At 40.3% G+C, this 21,807-nt stretch overlaps 1 protein-coding gene across 1 annotated transcript in view; it reads right to left on the bottom strand.

The window, feature by feature from the left end:
• Window positions 1-3,987: 3,987 nt before the first annotated feature.
• Window positions 3,988-21,807, bottom strand: part of LOC117826226 — a 104,446-nt gene continuing 86,626 nt past the window's right edge. Inside the window, exons 4-5 of the mRNA XM_034702154.1 lie at window positions 18,240-18,445; window positions 3,988-5,375 (exon numbers count right to left, since the gene is read on the bottom strand). Coding sequence (XP_034558045.1) covers window positions 5,153-5,375; window positions 18,240-18,445 — 429 coding nt within the window. The 3' untranslated portion in view covers window positions 3,988-5,152. The remainder of the gene's footprint in view (window positions 5,376-18,239; window positions 18,446-21,807) is intronic.

Raw genomic sequence — 21,807 nt, 5'->3', positions numbered from 1 at the left:
GCCCCAAAAACATAACTTACAAAAAACAAAAATCTGCATCCCAATGTTTTTTGTAAGTCAGAGAGAAATCTCTTTGCAAATTGCTATTTACAGTGAAGCTGAGATTCATAAGAAACAGATGGAACGGGGGCTCCTCCAGGGGATGTAATGAACAAAGTAACAACAGCATTTACGCTGCAGACTAATCTGGAAGGAAATTTTAATTCACTATTGACCGTTACACTGTCGTTTCTCAAGATGTTAATTGGACTGTAAACAATGCAGCATACAAAAAGCTGGAGGTATTTTTGGCTACTCTGGAAATACAACGACTTTCTCAGAGGCATTTATCCTCATGAGGTGAGAGCCAGCAGGCCCAGAGATTTTGAAAAGGTAAAAAATGATGTATGATCTGATATTTTCATTTTTAACTAAAGCCCCACTTGTTTTAGCATTATGTTTTTTTTCCAGAACAGAGATTTGCTTTGTTTGCTTAATATGTAAACACCATCTGTATTTCGTTTAATCCTCCTCAACAGGTAGCCGAGTCCAAAGCAGATCCCCCGTCACTCACATCCTCAGACATTTGGCACTCTGACACACTGGTTTCAAAGCAAATACCTTGTTCACATGTGGTCTGAGGCGCTGCATGTGTGTTCAACTGGATCTCAGTCAGCAGAGAGCGGGAGGTTTATCTCTCCTGATGGATCTGGACACTCGTTATGAGGTGGACTCGTCTAATGAGCTCTGATTTCACAAAGGCCTTGGCATGCGTTCAATCTAATATGAGTGTGGAGCGTTATGAGCTGAGTTTTGTGAGCAAGATCAATGCTGAATGTATTTTGAAATGCATGAATGATTCGGCTTTTGGGATTTTATGATATTCACAGCAATGCTCAGATACAAACTATTAACCTCTTTAACTGTAGCTTATTGTAATGGCGTCATATTTAAGGCTTTCCAAAGCCGAGTTACATGTTTCTGATAATGTGAAAAATGTAAAAGAGAGAGGTTTACGTCTGGGTGTTGTCAGATCTCATCCTGCGTTTTAGACTGTTGAAGATTAAGTTATTGCAGGGTTATGGAAAGAAAAGCTCAGAAAAATATTCATTTTTTAAACATAAAAATACCTGTCCTGTTTTCAGTCTACTTACTGTTTGACTTTTTGCATTTCTTTATCCTGACTGTTTGAAGCCTTGAAGGTTTCCTCTGTTATCTTCCTGAGTTTCTGCCTTTTCTTTGTCAGTCAAAGCACCCTGTAAACATATGTTTTAAAGGTGTTTTAACTTTTTTGTGTGTGTGTGTTCTGTTATCTTTACATCAGTCAATGAATCAACAATTGTAATTAGAATTAAATGACCTGGGAATAAGTCGCCTCAGAATAAGTCACAGATTAGTTTGTGAGCTAATGTTCAGATAGGCAGTTATGAAAGCTGTGCAAAGCAATTTTCCAGAGTTGAAGACAATGTTTTATTCTTATTTTATTCAACTTTTTTTTTTAATTGATTCAAAGGTCAGTGATAAAACCACAAACTTTTTTTTTTTTGCTGCCTGTTTTGTGTTTTTTTTTCTTCCAAAATCTTAAAATCCTTTTAATCTTAATTTCAAACCTCCACAATCATTTCACTGTGAGAACACAACAGAATATCATCACGCCTTTTTTGCTCTCATATTGATCTTGCAATGGCGTAATATGGGAGTGCTGGTCTTTGAATTCACATTACGTCATGGAGTTATGGAAGGTAAACACAGCAGGAGCTACACCCACACACAAACAAACACACACACACACACACACACACTCACAGGGCACTGCTCTGCCATGCCTGCTTCTCCGGATCACAGTGATCCCGTCATGCCTGTAAGGCCTCTGTTACTACCGCTGACTTGGTCCCACCATCACGCCTCTATGACAATCATATCAGAGGAGAGGCGTCACAGGGGTATGCCTCGTGAGAAGCTAGTAAAGGGTGAACATAGAGGGGCATTAAACAGAAAAAAATGAATGATAATGTTCTGAAGATTTGACAAAGTAGAGCAGACCAGATATGAGACTACCGCTAACCCACTCTGATGCAGTGAAAAATGACAAAAGATTACAGATAAATATCTTTATATACTGAATATATGCATTATTCCTGTTATTCACATTTTAACTTTCTCCTATTAACTTACCACATGGTCACATGATCTGCTTGTTCAGTCCAGTGATGAACCGTGACAACATGAATCAACAAAATGTGAGATTGTGTTGATGACGGTCACATGTTTATATCCCGGGCAGCTGTAGCTCAGGTACAAGGCCATTAATCACGGGACTGACAGACACATTCTTGGCGTCTCTCGTCCACGTTTCTAAGCGTCCTTGAGCAAAACACAGCACCCCAAATTGTTCCAATGTGTGCAGCCTACATGAAAAGAAACGCTTGGGATAAAACAACCATCTGAGGTGTATATAAAGGACGCATGTGTCACCTGGAAACAGTGGGCTGTGGCTGTCAGATGGGAAGTAGAGGACAGAAGAGGACGGGGTGTTTGCCAGGATTCAGAAAAGCATTTGTCTTGCAGGATCACCTCGTAACCTTTCTGTCTGCCATTCTCTGTGCTGCCCTGTCGGTGGGTATAGATGTAAGAGAGCCCACTGGAGGGGGCCCACCTGCCTCTCTTACTGCAGTCTGCTGTACCATGTGGAGCCCCAGATGTAGCCGGCAGAATAATCCACACTCATACACTCATGAAAGTGTCCATCTGGCCCCACACGCTCACATTAAGCCCCCGGAACCATGCAGGCATGGGGACACTGGGAAGCCTCTGCAGTCCTGTTGTCGTGGCATTTAGCAGATACAGCCGTGTGAGATACTGCTGTACTTCTTCTATTCTGACCGCAGAAAGGCCCGAGTCGAGGCAGTGCACAGCTGAGAGTCACTTGGCTGTGACGGAGAGGTGAAACGGAGAGAGGACTGAGCAGGATAAGCCTGCAGAGCTCACTGCTAACAGAGCAGAGCAGAGTGAGGAGGATCTTTTTACATTAGCTGTGCCTCAGGCACACGCAGATAACAGCAAAGCTCCTGGCTGGCAGGAGAGGAACCGACAGTACAGCCCTGCATCACAGCTGGCAATGTTTATCAACTCAAAATAAAAGACTTTCTTTGCAGATCTGAAAAATATCTATGTGTTTTTCTTTGGCTAAATACAGATAGTCCTGAAAGTTAGTCAATACAAACATCAGAGAGAGGCCAGCCTCGCTTTTTATTTGTTTCCAAATATAAACATTTTCAAACAGTGAAGAAGCTCGGAAATGATTTAAAGTGACACAACATTCAGGTATTCAATATACACTTATACATTTTATAATGGATTACATTCATATTATTATGAATATTATAGTTATTAGTAAAACTTCAAAAACAAACATAAAGGCCCTCTTTGGCTTTAAAGAAGCAACACTTAGACTGTCACAGAGAAGTCAGTGAGAGCTGCAGATCATTCCCCTAATACTAAAAAGAGTGGTTGTTGCTAACATTAAATAATGTCCTAGTTTTTTACTTCTTTTAACTCAAACCATGAACTTTTTTTTTAACAAAGCAACATTTTCAAAACCTTTCCTTTCTGTTAGTTATTGCTGCACATCCAAAATTCCTTAAATATAAAATGTTTCCAGACAAGCTGTGAGCTGTGAGCTGAAGGCTGAGACTGAGCTGAAAATCTAACGGGATGTTGCATATTTAGTATTGCAAAAGTTAACTGGAGAGACTTGTGCTTACAAAAGTCACACTAAAGGGTTACTCAAATCTTCTGTAGCCCATTGCACCAGCTCTGTCAAAGTTGTGTCCACACTGTTGAAATGAAAACTTAAAATTGTCAGCCTGAAAATGATTTTTTAGTTAAGTAAACAAAAAATGTTCCAATTTTTTTCAAACTACATCAAAGTAGTAACTGTATCTCAACTACCTGTATGAAGTTTGTTGTGTAAAGTCGGTCTCATTTCATAAGTTAGGTTGGCCAAACTTGAAATTATGGGTTTGAGGCTCAGCTCAATTATAGAGTATGCTTCAGGCAAAGAATGGGGTCTCCAACTCAAATCTACAGGGGTCTTCCACACTTTCAATCCCCCACATGTGGTGCTATTTCTCCTGTCCTGTGTGGATTTGATCGCCCTAAAGGTGAGTATTTGGTTTGAGTATTGTATTGAAACTCTAGTTGAAATAATAAATAATATACTATATAATATTTTTTATCTGTTGCAGTTGACTGGCGTTCTCTGCATGTTTATGCTAAGCTAGGCTAACTAACTGCTGACTGAACCCTCACAGTGTGACTAGTGAGTCTAACCGATTTTTCTCATCCAACTTCTTGAAAGAAAAATAATTTAGTGTCAGACAAACTTTATCTCAGACTATATTTCCTCCCAGACTAAAGTTTCCTTGATATACAAGTGCAAAGTATAAGAGTTTGATGGCTGCGTCTATGAAGACCGCTCTGTCTGACAGTAAAGACATGTTTTTGTAGCTCATCCACCTCAAAACAGTAGATGCTAATTCAGAGCTGTTATGTATGAACATAATCTGCTGATGTTATGACGGTAATATAATACGAGGGCTACTTGTTAGCACCTTTTTTATCAGTATGATAATGGTTTATGCTGTAAGAACCACAGCAGCGTCTCACTGGGAAGCTTTACTCTCATTTGTGAAGCAGCAGCGGGACAGACGCTGCTCTCGCCCCCGTGCTCGTCACCACTTCACAGGCTATTCAATTAGCAGAAGAAGCATGGGAGCCGGAGCCATAATGGAGCTGATGAGATGCACAAGGACAGGTGACACTAATCAGAGCGGCGCCCCATTGTCTCTGTGTGGACATCATTAAGAACAGAGAGTGATTTCAGGCTTTTTTCCCCCTCTCCGAGCCTGAACACACTCATGAAGGCTGCGTGCATTAGCAGCCTTACTATCAATTTGCAATATGTGAGAATATATTTGCTGAGTTAAGTGAGAGTGTTTGATAAAGAGGAAAATATGAAAATTTGACACCTAGAAAATGGGTTTTAAAGTGCAAGATCTCTTAAATGCCACGCTGATAAACTGATGTGATATCCTGAACAGCTGTTACAAACCTATAATACCCAACGGATTTACCCTCACCCTGTGTTCTGGAGACTCCTTCTGTTAGTGGTTCAGAAAGAGCTTAGACACCCGCTCTTCAACACATCCACTTTTCTTTCGTCCACTTCACTGTACGAGGCCTCAGATGAAGCATGACATGCGGTTGCTGAAGCGGCTTCAGAGCGATCCCAGCGGCCCGGACCTGATCTGTCCTCCTCAGAGCCTCTTGGCCGGACTGTGAAGGAGACCTGCTCGGCCTGCTGGTAGCGACTGCTGAGGTAGCTGGACAGACACCTGAGGACACCAGCAAAGGACACACATTAGGTCTCAACGCTTCAGTCCACATTGTTCTGTCATCAAAGTCCAATAAGCTTCATTCACACTTTGACTCATCCCAATGAACTGTGTTGGTATAAATAATAATCCCCATATTATATCTCTTCCTGCTACCAACTGAGACTGAGGATTAGTGGAAAACTTCAGTGGAATCCGGGATGCTGCTCACAGTTCAGACCTTTTCCCCAAATTATTTGGAAATGGAGATAATTTGGAAATTATGACACAACCCAAAGAGGTCAATGGGATCAATCTGCTGCTGGTTAATTGGAGGTTCCACCAAAAGCCAAGGCAAAATCTGCAATCCTGCCTTTGTCTGGAACACACTGCTAGGGATGTGCAGGTGTAGTCAACTTAAAAATGAAAGGCTCTGTGGCTGATTATTTCTAGCCTGGGAACTGTGACTTCCTAAAGTCGTCTCTGTTCCCATGCACAGATTCATAGATACTAACTCATTAACTCATTCTTAACTTTTAAAGACACAGAGACAATTTTACATGCTTTTATCTCCTCACACCTGGACTATTGTAATAGTCTTTTTAGCAGCCAGCACAAAAAAAATCCCTTCATCGTCTCCCAACTGTACAGACCTCAGAGGCCAGGGTTTTAACCAGAACCAAAAAATACAACCATATCTCTCTGGTTTGAGCTTCCTTGCACTGGCTCCCTGTATGTTTTAGAATTGATTTTAAGATTTCACAGATTACTTTTAAAGCTCTACATGGACTTACTACAAGTGAAAAAGCAGACCTTTTAATACCCTACTAGCCGACACGTGTATTGAGATCCTCGGGCAGAGGTTTATTGTGCATTCCAAATACAAAAATAAAAACTAAAGGGGACAGGGTGTTCACAGTGAGGGGTCCTACTCTTTGGGACCATCTGCCCGAGGAGACCAGGTCTGCTGAGTTAGTGAGCTCTTTTAGATCTCTTCTTAAAACATAATTTTATCGCAGAGCCTTTCCTGATTATATCTGAATTTTATTTTGTTTTATTTTATTTTAACTGTCTAAAGAATTATATTCTGAAATAATCTTATTCCTTTAGAGTTAAATTAGGGGAATTTTATGTCTTTAAAATCTGTTTTATTTCTTTATCTTGACTTGTGTGATTTTATACTCTGCCTGTTTTATTTTGCTCCCCATGTGAAGCTCTTTGTAACTTGGTTTTCGAAAAGTGCTCTACAAATACAATTATTATAAAATTACTATTATCACTAAAGAAGCAAAATGTTACATTTTAATAGATCATTTCTTTTTTTTGTATTGCTTCAGGTTGACTTTTGAGATATTATCAAGACCAGGATCCAAGACCCATGACTTTAACAAACCCTGCACAAGCACCTTTTGTTGCCTGAAATATCAATAACATCAAAATGAACAAAACAAAAAACCTCTTATGGAAGTGCCAAACTTTAAAATGCGAAGCATAGTGCCCATGGACACAGCACAGTTTGTAATATGCAGGTAGAGAAACCGCCCCCTCCAACTACACTCATATACATACTTACCCTCTATTACACAATTAGCAATTATAGCAGAGGGTAGAAAGCAGATGAGATTCAAGGGCAGGTTGAGTTTGTATCCACATTTGTAAATCACTGTAAATTGTTTTGCCTCAGCGCAGAGCTTCATGTCAAACAGATCCAGAAATAAGCCCAAAGGTTACACTGACAAGAATCAGAATGACCTGACATAAATGGCCTTACAGAGAACATATGGAGGGAAATTCAATAAGATGGGCTGACACTGAACAAACGCTCTGTGTTCTGTGCACTCTGTATGAAACTACATTTGTTACAAACCTATTAGCTAATGTATATTATATGTGCATGAATGTACTCTGAGGAGACAGGGATGTTACATTATACCAATGTCTGGTCAATGTCAGTATTTTCAAGTATGCTCCATCTGTCATTCTATAGGCAATGTTCAAGAAGGAAGTGAGATCATACAGTTTCTTTAAAAATAAATATGTATATGCTCTATACTGTAGATGTCTCTGATGGTCTATCCAGACCCTTGAACCACAGCTTAGACCTGGGACCTAAATATGTCTGGTAACATAAGTGAGGCTGGAAATCTTGAGCAGCAGCACCATGTGTGTTTCTTTTTCATTGTAGTTAAAAAGAAGGTACACAAATATCAACATAAAGAGGTCAAACCCAGACAAAAGAGGTCAAACACAGACACCTCATCAGTCTGGGTCTGCTCCCTGCAAAGTGTGGACATAAATGAGGAGAAAGTACTGCCGAGGGTGCCAGTGCAGAGGAAGTTTGGTCACAGTCACACTGGTTGAATTTTTTTTTTTTTGCGGGGGGGTTGCCTTTTATGATGGTCCCGGCTGGGAGTCGAACTGGCAACCCCTGCGACAAGGACTATAGCCTCTGTATGTGGGGTGCTTAGACCGCTAGGCCACCAGCGCCCCACACTGGCTGAATTTTTGGCTAAAAAGTTACTGAATCAATTTTGGATCATATCATTCTAAAAGAACCAATAACGTCCTTTAATCTTATCGGCAACCGTGAATTGTGATACGAATCGAATCGTTGTTAAAAATAATTGTTCCACCCCTAGTTTAGGTAGGAATCCCATCTGCAATACCTCTCCAGAGCAGAAGGTGGCAGTAATGTCTGACAGGCCCTATTCATCAGCCAAGGTAGCATGCTTCTGGCAAAGAAGAGCAGTTACGGGGACTTCAATTGGGGCGCTGGTGGCCTAGCGGTCTAAGCGCCCCACGTATCGAGGCTGTAGTCCTCATCGCAGAGGTTGCTGGCTTGACTCCTGGGGGGCTCAACCACTTGCTGCATGTCTTCCCCCTCTCTCTACTCCCCACATTTCCTGTCTCTCTTCAGCTGTCCTGTCAATAAAGGCAAAAAAGCCCAAAACTATAACTTGAAAAAAAGAAAAAAAAAAGCTATCCATAATCATGTTATACAAGTTATTGTGACCCAAGACAATGAAGTCAGATCCTACCCTAGTAAATATGTTGAAACAACCTTTTGCAAATGAGTAATGGTGACGTCAATACTTTACTGTATGTTCACTCAACATATTTACAATTAGATGGTTCAACAAAAATTGTGTCTCCCTAAATGAAAGCATTTTAATTAGGTGGGAATTCTTTCCATCATTTTATTACGTTCACCTAACAAATTATTGTGCAGCTTCTCATGTCACAGAAACAACAACACAATAAATTACATTATATTGTAAATATAAAATAAAAAAGAAATCTGAAATATTATTTAGGAGTAAAATGGAAAACAACACTGTGAAGGATCCAACAACCATTCATTCATTTTCCTCCTCTTATCCGGCTGGGTCGCAGTGACAGTAGGCTAAACAATCGTCCCTCCCCCCAGCAACATTTCCCAGCTCCTCCTGGAAGATTCCCAGAGCAGGTGAGATATTTAATCCCTCCAGCAAGCTCAAGGTCTACCCAGAGGTCTCCGTCCAGTTGTGTCCATCTGGAAACCTCAAAAGGGGGAAATCCAGGAGGAATCCTATTCATGAAGATAGCTGAACCACCTCAACTGGCTCCTTTTGGTGGGAAAGAGTAAGAGCTCTATACTTTGATCATCCACTGGGTGTCTGAAAGCTCATTCTTTAGGTCACAATCATAGACTGTATGAATAATGGACGTAGTATCGGTGATGTCACCCATCTGTTCCTGAGCACTGTTTTGAAGCCAATCGGCGGCGGCAGCCATTCTGGAAATGCGGAACTCTACCAGGTATAGTGTGATGTAAAGAGGCGGGGTTTGAGCCTCCTAGCCAACAGCTATGTGTTCCCGTCCGGGAGTCAAGTCAGTCATGTCCTTATTTGGGCAAAAACCCGTAATCTTAATGTCTTCTGGACTGTCGCATTAGAAAAAAATTCACCTCTCGTACAGTGTGTGCCGATAGAGAAATTAGCTACATAGAGCCAAGCGTTTTTTTTTAACCAGGCTGTAAACGTGTTTATTTCTGCTGTAAAGATCGTCTTTTTTGAATTGGTGTGTATGTGGTTTCTGGTGTTTCTGCAACCAGCCTCAATCGTATTCTCCATGAATTGCAGTTTATAACACTTCTGCATGGGCTTCATATTTTGAGACCGGAGGTTGCCGCTTGGTCACAATCCAGAGGTGAGGGTTGGGACATGGATGGACTGGTAAATACAAAAGATTTCCCTTCATCTCAGCTCCCTCTTCACTACAATGGTCTGGTACAACTCCTACTGATGCTGCACCAAGTAGCTTGTCAGTCATACAATTCATTTTACCTTGACTTGTAAACAAGACCTCAAGATACCTGAGAGCCTTCACTTGGTGCAAAGACTAACTCTCCACTCACATTTTAAACCGTTTTTTTTGCAGTACCATCACACTATCAGTAGCACTTAATAAATGTGGTTATGAAGGTCCATGAGAGGGAGCAGGGTTTCCAGCTTCTCTTTATTTGAACATGTGTTCAGCTGGTTTGGTTCAATCACACAGGAACAATATGCACGCTTCAGTCTGGTTGGGGGTTACAGTAAGTGTTAACATGTGATTCTCCATGAAGGTGCATACTAACTATCACAGCAGTTATTAGTCATCAGCAGCTTCATGTCACTGATGGAGCTAATCATGATAGCTTGACTCTGAGGTGGTTGTCCAGCCTGTTACCGTATAATTTCCAACAATCAGAAGCCAATTAATATCAAGAAGGACACCTTCAAGTGCTGCCTGGCAACCTGATGGAGGACCTGAGAAATCAAGACTGTTGCTCATTATTTCAAACAGTAACAGTTAGCAATATATTCTAATTGAGCAGTTCAACCCCCCTCAGAATTGTTTGGTACAAAGTAACACAGTGGACATGAAAGAGAAAAGAAATCCCCCTCTCTGCAGACTGACTGAACGCAGAACTTCAGTCCACATAGTAATTGGCTTCTGAGGCAAATCAATGCCTCAGATCAGAATTGAAGCATTCTGCTTGTTTACAACATCTATCACTTGCTCCTTATCAAGTGTGATCAGAGCAATTTTCCCTCCCTTAATATAGGTTTGATGGGACAAAGAAAAGCTCAATTCTTAGAGAATTGGAAAACACATTTCTCGTGCTTCGTGGTAACTAAACTGTCAGCAGATAAGAGAGTCCATAGTATCAACTCCAGGGTAATTCATCTCACAATGGTGCTGTTGTGTTTTCCTTCGGAGCAGCTTGGAAATATGCTTTGAGGCCTTTGCTTTAAATGTCACAGTAAATGCTACATCCCAATGCTCAAACAAGGGAAATGTAAAGCAGAATGCACAACGTGTACACTTAGAACAATGTGCTCTTTCTTTCTCCAAAATTTGGTCAACTTATGTGTCGTTGTTGCATCAAAAAAAGCATATTAGTCGCCTTGTGTACACTTATATCTGCAAAAGGGCGATGAGCTATTCGTCCTCAGGCAGCTCTGCAAACTGCTGCAGACAGTAGCGTGAGGTGAGAGAGCAGTGTAGGCCACTTTGTATCATGTCAGCGCTAGCGGTTAGACGCCATCTCCACAGTGTCCCCTGTCACCAATCACATCCTTTTAAACCACCCAGGGAGCTCGACACCCCCCCGCACACACACATACACATACACACACACTCCCTTATCTGTCAATGCTGCTTAAATAATGTAATTAATGACTTAATTAACATTTCCATAATCTATTTTAATAAATCTAACACGGCATAATTAGAGTTTCTAACCTCCAGGCAGTGGCATATAAAAATTCACGGAGCAGAGCTGCGTGGTCAGGCCACTGTCTCAGCGCCCCAACTCTCGCCCTGACAGTAAAGGAAGGAGAGGGCGCATATTGTGTGACAGCGTTCTGAAAGGCAGTTCAAGCCTGACAAATGTCATGTGACTTTGTGAATGTGTCCAATAACAGACCTGCAGCGCGAGGGTGAGGGCATGAAAACAGATTATTTTGGAGGTCTGAAATGTCAAAAGGAAGTGAGAGGGCAGAAGACTCGGATCAGAATGAGAGGGATTATCTTTAAGGAAGTTTCAATCAAGGCTAGGAGGGAGAACAAATGATTCTGTGTTAATTGTAAAGACAATTCAGTGAGTCATCTGTTACATTAGCACTCGAACCAAAAGTCATTAGCTTCTCCCTTTTGTTATCTTGCTTCTATTGTCTGATGATAAGTTGACTTTATGGAGGCAGGACAACTTAGATTGTATTAAACCCATTTAAAACTAGTTCAATATTACACTCCTAACAGTGTAGAAAGTGAATCTGTAAAAATGTCTATTTATTCTGGGTGTCTACATTCTGATAACCTTTGCATTGCCCACGTTGGACAAAGCAGCTCCCTTAACTTTGCAGATCTAAATGTGTAAATGTGTCAGTAGTGTTTTCTAAAGAAAGCCTCATCCTGCTCAGTGTATCAATCACTGTGATTATTTTTTGTGGACAATGCAAATAAAATGGCTGCTTCTGCAATGTGCTCTTAATCAGTGTGTCTGGTACCAGCATAGACTGTATAAATAATGGACGTAGTATCCGTGACGTCACCCATCTGTTCCTGAGCACTGTTGTGAAGCCAATCGGCGGCGGCAGCCATATTGGAAATGCGGAACTCAACCTCAAACGTTATCTCAGGACGCTTTTACAAACATAGGAGGTCTAGACCACTCTATGTCAAATTATGAACAATGACCCAACTTCAAGACAGGGTAAGACTCAGTCTGACCCCACCTTAATCCATTATAAGGATTGCACATCGCAGTATTTAGCTAGTTACAGTAGTGAGGAAAAACTTCCTTTTAACAGGCAGACACCTCAGGCAGAACCACTTCCGCATGGGCTTCATATTTTGAGACCGGAGGTTGCCGCTTAAGTACCAGTGGTTACAGGCATTCAGATTTACTGTACTGACCTGAACATACATACTTTTTTTGTATTAAAGGTGACATATTATGCAAAATTTACTTTTTAATGGTTCTCTACCCGAAATATGTGTCCCTGGCATGTCTACAAACCCCCCGAGAATGAAAAAAATCCATTCTGCCCCTGTTTTGATTTCTCCACCTTTCTGTAAATGTGTGTGAAACGAGCCGTTTCAGACTTCCGTGTTTTTGTTACGTAACAACAATATCCGGTCTGTCACGGAGTCAGAGCTCAGAGCTTGTTCAGCCCATAGACTGTATAAAATAATACTGAATCCCCCCTGTGGATGATTTTTATTTATCATGGATAAGTGCTAGCGCTAGTTAGCATAGCTACATAGCTACATGTCGTAGCTGTAGCTGTGTAGCAAGACACACATCTACATACTGACAAATAAAACAACAAGAAACACAGAATCTGTGACCAATCCTTCAGAAAAGGTCCTGCTGGCTTTCTGGCAGAGGTCAGTTTTACTCCCCACGTCTGCAGATTTGAAGATCTAGTGGATGATTTTTATTTATCATGGATAAATGCTAGCGCTAGTTAGCATAGCCACATTGCTACATGTTCGTAGCTGTGTACCAAGACACACGTCTACATACTGATAAATAAAACAACAAGAAACACTAAATCTGTGACCAATCCTTCAGAAAAGGTCCTGCAACAGGCGCCTCTCCGTCAGGATCAGATTCTGGATCAGATTCAGAGGGTTGAAGTAACGTGATCTCTGAGCAGCCGTGTATATTCAGCCAAGATGTAAACATTAGATCAACGTGCTGGAGAGCCGAGGCACATCCACTTCCTGAGGGGGCGTGGTCAGAGAGAAAACAGAGTGTTCTGAGGAGGACTGAAGAAGAGGGGTTTTCAGGCATGCCAAAATCTGATTTCAAAGTGTTTTTTTGAGCATAAACTTTAAAGACCTGTTTTGGGGACCTCTTAGACCAATATATATTGATGAAAAAAGCGTGATATGTCACCTTTAATGGAGTGAGACTTCAGTGACATCTGTAACAAACGGTTATCTGTTTTCCTTTTTGATGAATTTTTATCCACATCGATAAAAAGCCAAATCTTTGATCATAAAAGCTAATAGCTAATGGATCTGGGAGTGGTAAAAGCAGTCCTTTCAGTTGCTTAGAACAAACTATTTCCCACATTCAACCAGTTCGGTTAACTCTCCTGTGAGGAATTTTCAGTTTGTGTTAAATTTGGCGCCCCCTGTGGATAATGTGGTACCTTGTATCTTTTTGCCGATGATATTCTGTCCATATGTAAGAACAGGTTTACACCAAATAAATCTCATCCTGCCGTCTTTAAACAGTCAAATGTATCATTCATCAAAAAATCTGTGCAGTGGGAATTGAAAATACTCAGTTTCTGCAGAGCAATTGCCTCATCTGACACTCGGTAGCACTAACAGGTTCTAGAAATAACTAGATAGAAATATTACATCTTGTCACTGATGGTCTTTCTGGCGGAGTGGTCATAGAGAGGCATCAGTATTAATTTCAGTCTATGTTCATAACCAGTGAAAAAACACACAGGACCGTTCATTTTCCAACTTCTATTGTTTTGAAAAGAAAAAATTACATAAAAAAACAGAAGAGAGTCATCCTTTTAAAAGAGCTTGGTCATTAACTTATATGGTATATTATTATAATATATTATACTTATATGGAGTTTCAGGAATGTAGCATGGTGTGCTTCACTGAAACGTGGCTGCATCAGGATATTCCTGACCACAACGTCTCCATTGACGGCTTCCAGACTGTCCGGGCAGACCAGGATAGAACCGAGAGTGCTGTGGGCCTCCGACCATATTATCTGCACAGGGAGATCTCACATGTCATACTGGTAGCTGTTTACATCCCCCCTCTGCCAACCTGACTACGGCGTACAACGTTCTCAACGCTGCCATAGCCAGACTCCAGACAGACCGCCAGAGTGCCCTCTTCCTGAACTCCGGGGACTTCAACCATGTATTTATTTTCTACATAGCTCATTATTGTATTTGTATAACTTATTGTGTATAGAGCAACTGTAATGACCCCCTGGGATAAATAAAGTATTTCTGATTCTGGTTCTGATTTCTGTACTGAGGGGGAATTAGGGCTTCTGATAGGGACGATTTTCAGCTGCAGATGAAGTAAGGGCATGTATTAGGGCGCTGTAATGCACTGAGGAACAATGTGGTTTTGCCTTCTAGGAAAACAGTTGAATGTATGAGTTTTCATAAGTTTGTTCAACAATAAGAGAAGTGTAGATTATCGTTAACTTTATCCTTTAGAGGAACAGAGGAAAAGATAAAAGCATTGCACTAATTAAATACAAGAACATAACTTCTCATTATGCTGAAAAGATTCTTTCTCAGCCAACACATTTCATCAGAACTATAAAACAAAAACTTTTTAATTGCTTTGTTGCAAACTAAACTTGTGTTTGAAGTGTTGTCGCCATAGCAACTGACTACAGGTAACAGAGGCGGGTAGCAAAATGCTTCGGCCCCCCTGCCAATAAACTGGCATTATTACAAGTTGCCATTTTAAGAGCTGGTGCAAATGAACATGTGAGAACACAACATGGATCCAACACAATGAAAGAGCCTTCTGAGCTGTTGAATTCTGAAACACTCATTCATCTTCGTCTCATCCCTGTTGCAAACACAACAAGCCTGTGTGGTGGGCGAGAGACTTGGGGGTCGCTCCTTATAAGGACTTCCTCCCTAAGGCTAAAGGGTGACTGAGATGCACCCTGACAGGGGGCAGCAGGAGGCTGGCACATCCCAGGCAGCACAAGCACCATGGGGCATGGGTCCGCAAGGCCCAACAATGCTAATAAGGGCGCCCACCACCCTCCCTATTGTACCAGCTACAATGTTAGCATCAGTGGGCAGAAAACCTGATTACAGCTGTGGGACACCTTGGATGTTAAAGGTCATGTTCAACATTTAAAACAGAAAAAAAAACGTATATAAAAAGCAAGAGCAGTAATTCCAAATGTTCAGTTATTATTTGTATTTCATTGCAATGACCGTAAAAAAAAAAATATGGATATTGTATTTAAGTCAATTTAACAAAGTTGCCCTGGAAAAGGTTATAATAAATTAATAAATTCAGGACAATACATTTCTATTTGAATAATACATTGTATGAGGTTTAGGACAACAACAGGGCCTTCAGACAGGAGATCAAATAAGTCAATTTTTTTCAATTGTTTTACTATTTCAAACACACAAACATATACGCCCAGCCTATGGAGTTTCATACACCAATAATGTATACAGACTTCAATCAAACTGAATTGGAGGCTTATTCATTGTAATAGGCCAAAAGTGGAAATTAAAACTATTAATTAAATGTTATTATCTTCTTTTAGGCTTCTGAGATGAATCCAGCTATAACGCATCAAACTTAAACAGCCATTCCAGCATTGCTCACCTGGTTATCACAATACCTCAGGGTTTAGACAAGCTAATGACATCTCTCTGATAGTCTCTCCACATGTCATGAAGGCAAGGATGTTTTCTTCTTCGCTGATCAATCAATCAATCAATCAATCAATCAATCAATCAATCAGTCAATCAATCAATCAATCAATCAATCAATCAATCAATCTCTATTTGTATAGTGCCAAATCACAACAAACGTTATCTCATGACGTTTTTACACACAAAGCAAGTCTAGACCACTCTATGTTAAATGATTTACAGAGACCCAACACCAAGACAGAGTAAGACTCAGTCTTATCTCATTTTAATCCACCATGAGCATTGCACCTTGCAGTATTTAGCAAGTTACAGTGTCAAGGACAAACTTCATTTTAACAGTCAGAAACCTCGAGCAGAACCAGACTCATGTTAGACACACATCTGCCTCGACCGAGTTGGGGTTGAAAAGAGGGATAGGGGAGAATAAAAGAGAGAGATAGACGAGTAATAGTAGTACTGATCTGACAAAGGAAAAGAGAAAATTAAACATGCTAGACTTTCTGTTGAGAGTTTGTGAAGTGCCAGATGTGGCCCTGATGGTCGCTCTTATGGCACTATACACAGGAAAGTGCTTTGACAAACAAAGCATGGTATGGAATAACAAAGTAAACCTTTAGACAGACAGAGAGGAGGAATTTTAACAATGTAAAACAGAATACAACGTGAGGTTAAAAAGAACCCACGTAAATTCAACAGAATGAAGTGGTTTGAAAATAGACCAATAAATCATTGTTTAAGAGGTTTTTCAAGGATAAATTAATGAAATAAATAAATAAGAATAAATAAATGAAAATGGATAAATAGCCTAAATAAAAGCATTAAAAGGACAATAAAAGATGTTTTCAGAATGAGGGGACGGAAATTAGAAAAAGTGAAAAGGATAAATTAGGAACAATAAAACAATAAATAATCCTATAAAATTTAAAACAATTAATTAGTTGGATAAAAGCTAATAATAATAATAAAATAGAAGTAATAGCGGTTAGAAGGATAGTCACATAAAAGCAAGTCTTAAAAAATGAGTTTTAAGGAGAGATTTAAAAGATGTCACTGACTGCATGCCATTTTTCCTCCATGCTAGGACGGAACAACTAGAATAGTTATTTTTGACATATCTCTCTTTTTAATCATCAATATGACTTGATACTTCAATGTATTAAAGTAAGTCAATGTCTAAAGGTGATGTTGTTTTTATGTCAGTAAATCATTTGAGATAGCTGCCTTTGTTTATATTTCTAGCATGTAAGGACTGTTTGTTCAGTCCACCATGAAGCCAACAACCATACAGTGTTCTTACTGTTCTTATTTATGACTTAGGTCTCAAGGATTTAAAAGAACATTAATACATATGAGTTATTTTGAAAGTGCATTAACAAAGCATTAGTGTTTTAACTGTTAGCATGACGACACGTTTGAACATCTTTCAGCTCATAACAATGAACAAATACCTCCAGCCCAGATCTGCCAAGAATGTCACCCATCTGAAGCAGCTGAATGTGTTGTAAACAAACCAATTTCCTGTCATAAAATTACAGCTCATTACTAGTGTGGAGTAGGGCTTCAACAACATAATGATGCAGAAGCACATTACCAGTGCAACCATATTTATTAATTACCAGTTCACTAGCTGCATTCCTTGCAACAGCAGTTAATGGGGGAAAAGTTACGAGCCTTGTTCAGTTAATTACAAACAGCCTCTCTTATTTGACGTTAGACAAATACTGGAGGAAGGGCGCATGTAGAACACAAAGTTTTAATTTAGCTACTGGCACGAAAAGCTGTTTGGAGTGATTGGAGGGTTACATCACGGCTACTTCTACCATATTTTATAATGAGTTTTATAGAGCAAGGGTGTTTGTCCAAATCCCAGAGTTTTGTTCGTTAAAGTCACTTTCACTGTTTTTTATTTCGAGTCTAAGTGATCCAAAAGTTTTTTTTTTTACAGAATTGCAGCCTGATTTGAGTTACTACTTTAGGCAATTACAGATTACATAACCTGTATTTGTAATCTGATTACAGTATCCGCCATATGTTGCTTTTTAATCACAGAGTAGATATTGTTTATGCCAGCCATCTAATGCATTATTTACAAGCTAGATGTTGATAAAAACAGACTGTTCATTTACTAATGGTTTACAGTACCGCAGGCATCATTCCAATTAGCAATATCAAAATGGGAAATGAGACTAAGTGAAAACAAGAGAGGTGGAGGTGGAGGGGTCAGGGGCATGTTTTCAAAGATGATTATTTTGATGACACTCCTTGTTTTGAAACTCATAAAAAATGAAATTATAGTTTTTCTTTAGCTGATGAGAACTGATTTATCTTATCTTAATCTTTAGTGTTCTCTTTGTGTTGGCACTGTTTTACAGAGTTCACACCAAGGACACTTTAAAACTAGGAACTGAGAAAAAGGGTCAAAAAACAAAATAAAGTACTCACTTGATCAGCAGGATCTCTGTCAGCAGACCAAAAGAGGCTGCTGCCACTTTAAAGGTAATGGGAGGAGGAGGGTTGGTGAAGGCAGTCATCATGCGGTAAACAACATAAGGGACCAGGCACAGCAGAAGCAACGCAGTGATGAGCACGAGCCACGTCTGCCACTGGAAGCTCACCAACCGCCACGGAGAGATCCTCTGGAGCTGGTACTGGACAAGAGGAGGAGAGAGGAGAAGTCTAATTAATCATTCATAAATAATAAAGCAACACAGGGGATGAAGAGTGTTTGGCAAAGTAAGCAGCTGTAAGTAAACAGTCCCCTCAAAGAGAAGACAAAACATTTGGAGCTCCCCCTGCTGACAGGCTGCAGGATACTTTAAAAAACCTGCCTCCTCCACGTCAACAGATAGCACGAGTCAAACTTTAAAATTCAAATACATGTCTAATACGTTTATTAATAAATATCCTTGTTGTCAGAATAGTTGGTTCTTATCACGCTGTTTTGTGCCACTGTTCATTCAAGATCATTTTATTTTTGATTAGTTATTTGGTACTAGAAGATCGACAGATCTGTTTACAAATATAGCTTCTGCAGCATATCCTACCAATAGACTGTATAAATAATGGATGGGGTATCTGTGATGTCACCCATCTGTTCCTGAGCACTGTTTTGAAGCCAGTAGCAGCCACATTGGAAATGCAGAACTCAACCAGGCATAGTGTGATGTAAAGAGGCGGGGTTTGAGCCTCCTAGCCAACAATCCTGTCTGGGATCCAAGTCAGTCATGTTCTGTCATGTTTGGGCAAAACTCGTAATCCTAATATCTTATGAACCGTTACATTACAAAAAAAAATCACCCCCCCCCCCCCCCCCCCCCCCCCATACAATGTGTGCTGATAGAGAAATTAGCTACGTAGAGCCAAGCCGTTTTTTTTTTAACCAGGCTGTAAACATGTTTATTAATACTGCAAAGATCGTCTTCTTTGAATGAGTGTGTATGTGGTTTCCGGTGTTTCTGCAGCCAGACTCAAGCGGATTCTCAATGAATTGCAATTTATAACACTTCTGCATGGGCTTCAAATTTTGAGACTGGAGGTTGCTGCTTACCAAAGTAGCAGAAAGAAAACATAACCCACAGAGGAGACATACAATTTTTCATAACTGTGGGTGTCTGTCTCAGAATGACCGGACCAATCAGCATCGTTAGTAGTATGAAGCAGTAGCTACAGGTTTAGTTGACATGTAAGCAACAAGCTTACTACGTCATATGTTTGGTTGCTCTGATTGGCTAGTAATGAATGTAACAGAAAGAGCATTTGTCCAATCACCCTCTGAGAGTTAGCGACAGCCTGGTGACATATCTCTCCCATCATAATGCCGTAGTATTTTTAAATTGATCGATTGATCAAACTCACATTGTGTTACAGAGCTGTGGAAGCAGGACAGCTCAACACGTATCAGGAGCTTCACACACATACATACAGTACCAGTCAAAAGTTTGGACACACCGTGTCTTTCAATGGTTTTTATTTATTTCAATTATTTTCAACACTGTAGATTAATACTGAAGACATCAAAACTATGAAATAATCTGGTTTTACCATAATCTCATGATATGACGGCTCATGTTAATTAGAAGCCATTCCAGGAGACCACTTCATGAAGCAGACTGAGAGAATACCAAGAGTGTGCAAAGCTGTTATGAAGGAAAAAGGGGGCTACTTTACAGAATCTAAAATATGAAACATATTCTACTTTGTTTAACACTTTTTTGTTCATTCAATAATTTCCTTGTGTAATTTCATAGTTTGATGTCTTCAGTACTTTTCTACAATGTTGAAAATAATTGAAATAAATAAAAAACTTTGAATGAGAAGGTGTTTCCAAACTTTTTACTGGAAGTGTATATATATACTTCTTCCCGGCCTGCTCCGCCAGCTCGCTGCATTACTATCTGCCCTCTGTTACCAACTCCAACGCTGGCACAGCAAAACTGACACACATCTGACTTATATCAAAAGTGAGACGTTATGGTGCGTAAATATCGTGCCTTGAACGGGGAATATGAAAAGGGTGTTTGGCTGCCAAATGACGTCACCAGCAGAAGATGTTAGCTTCACTTTTGTACAAAGGAGGTAAAGATGTGTTGCTCATCTTGAAGTATAGTCAGTGGTAGTTGCAATGAAACTGTCTGTTCAATGTTCCAGTTTAAGGAATACCCATGCTTTTCTGTGCTGTATACAATAATTGTTTAAATACAGGACTTAAAGCTGGGGTTGGCAGTCTCGGAAAACTAGCATGAATTTGAATGGAGCTTTTCCTCATGACTCCGTCTAACCCCTCCCCTCCTCCCTCAGAGCTCCTCCAAAACGACGCCCCCCCGCTCACATGCACGAGCGCCGCTGACTTGCGACCATATGATGGTGACTGATTCAAAACTGGTCCTCACCAAAACATTCTCATAGTGAAAGTTAAAAACACAAACAAACATGGCTGCTGTTAGTACTCACAACTGTCATGCTAGCATTATCCAGTTGTACTGGTGACACGATATCAGGAGAAAAGTTATAACATATATAATACTGTAACAACTCTACTGTTTGTTAAACGTGTTCAGTGTAGATGCTCTTAATTCCTACAGTGTTGACAGTCAGTGAAGGCATCAGGAGAGGTGTAGAGTGTGTGAGCTGGAGAGAGGAGAGACAAGAGGAGAAGTTCTTCATTCATTCAAACATTGATTGTTGTTTTGTTGGTTGACGTGGTCACTGCCGACAGTGACCGGTTATTAAAACTCAACGTGTTCACGAATCGGCTCGTCATCCCTACAGCGTCCGGACGGACGCTACAATACATCTACATTTCTGTAGGACTTAGTAAATGTCATTTATTCTTCTGCTTCGCAGAGCCCCTGTGGTGAGAGCTTTTTAGACTCTGATCTGGACTACAGTCCTGAGCAAAGCACCTCATCGGGTCAGAGGGGACAGGCCCGAGGTCGAGCGAGAGGGGCAGTCAGTAGAGTCAGGGGAAGCAGCGGCAGGGAACGGAGACTCGGAGTACACGCCGGGGAAGTGTACGCGCAGGAGGCGGGCAGAACGGCAGGACAGGATTTGAATGGTTTAAAATTTTGGCACCCAAAAAAGGCTGATTGGTTAGTGTTTTCCCAGGTTTACTCTGGCTGTAGATAGCAGCTTTTCTTCACTCTTTTTTAAGAACACATTATGTATTGATTACCATCAGGACATAAAGATCATTTTAACCAGTATAACAAAAAGTGGATCTAAATCTGATTACCAACCCCAGCTTTAAGAACTGTGCTTTTCCTGAACTTTAGCGTATAATTATGATAGCTTATGCTGTTAGTCAAACCCTCATGTCTAACTTTCTAATTCAGGCTGCAGCACCAACAAACACGGTCCATCACTTGTTCTTGTAATTATGTATATCATGGTGGTTTATATCACAGTGACTTTCTCCCAATGCCACAAAACTGTACAGCGTGTTTTTAACTTCAAACAAAAGGCAGCATTAGGGGAAAATCTAGTGATTGTAAGTCAAAGTAATGAATAGTAA

Source organism: Notolabrus celidotus, chromosome 2 (genome assembly GCF_009762535.1).
Source record: "Notolabrus celidotus isolate fNotCel1 chromosome 2, fNotCel1.pri, whole genome shotgun sequence".
Lineage (NCBI taxonomy): Eukaryota > Metazoa > Chordata > Actinopteri > Labriformes > Labridae > Notolabrus > Notolabrus celidotus.
The sequence above is the reverse complement of the archived record's forward strand: the minus strand, read 5'-3'. Positions and strand labels throughout refer to the sequence as shown.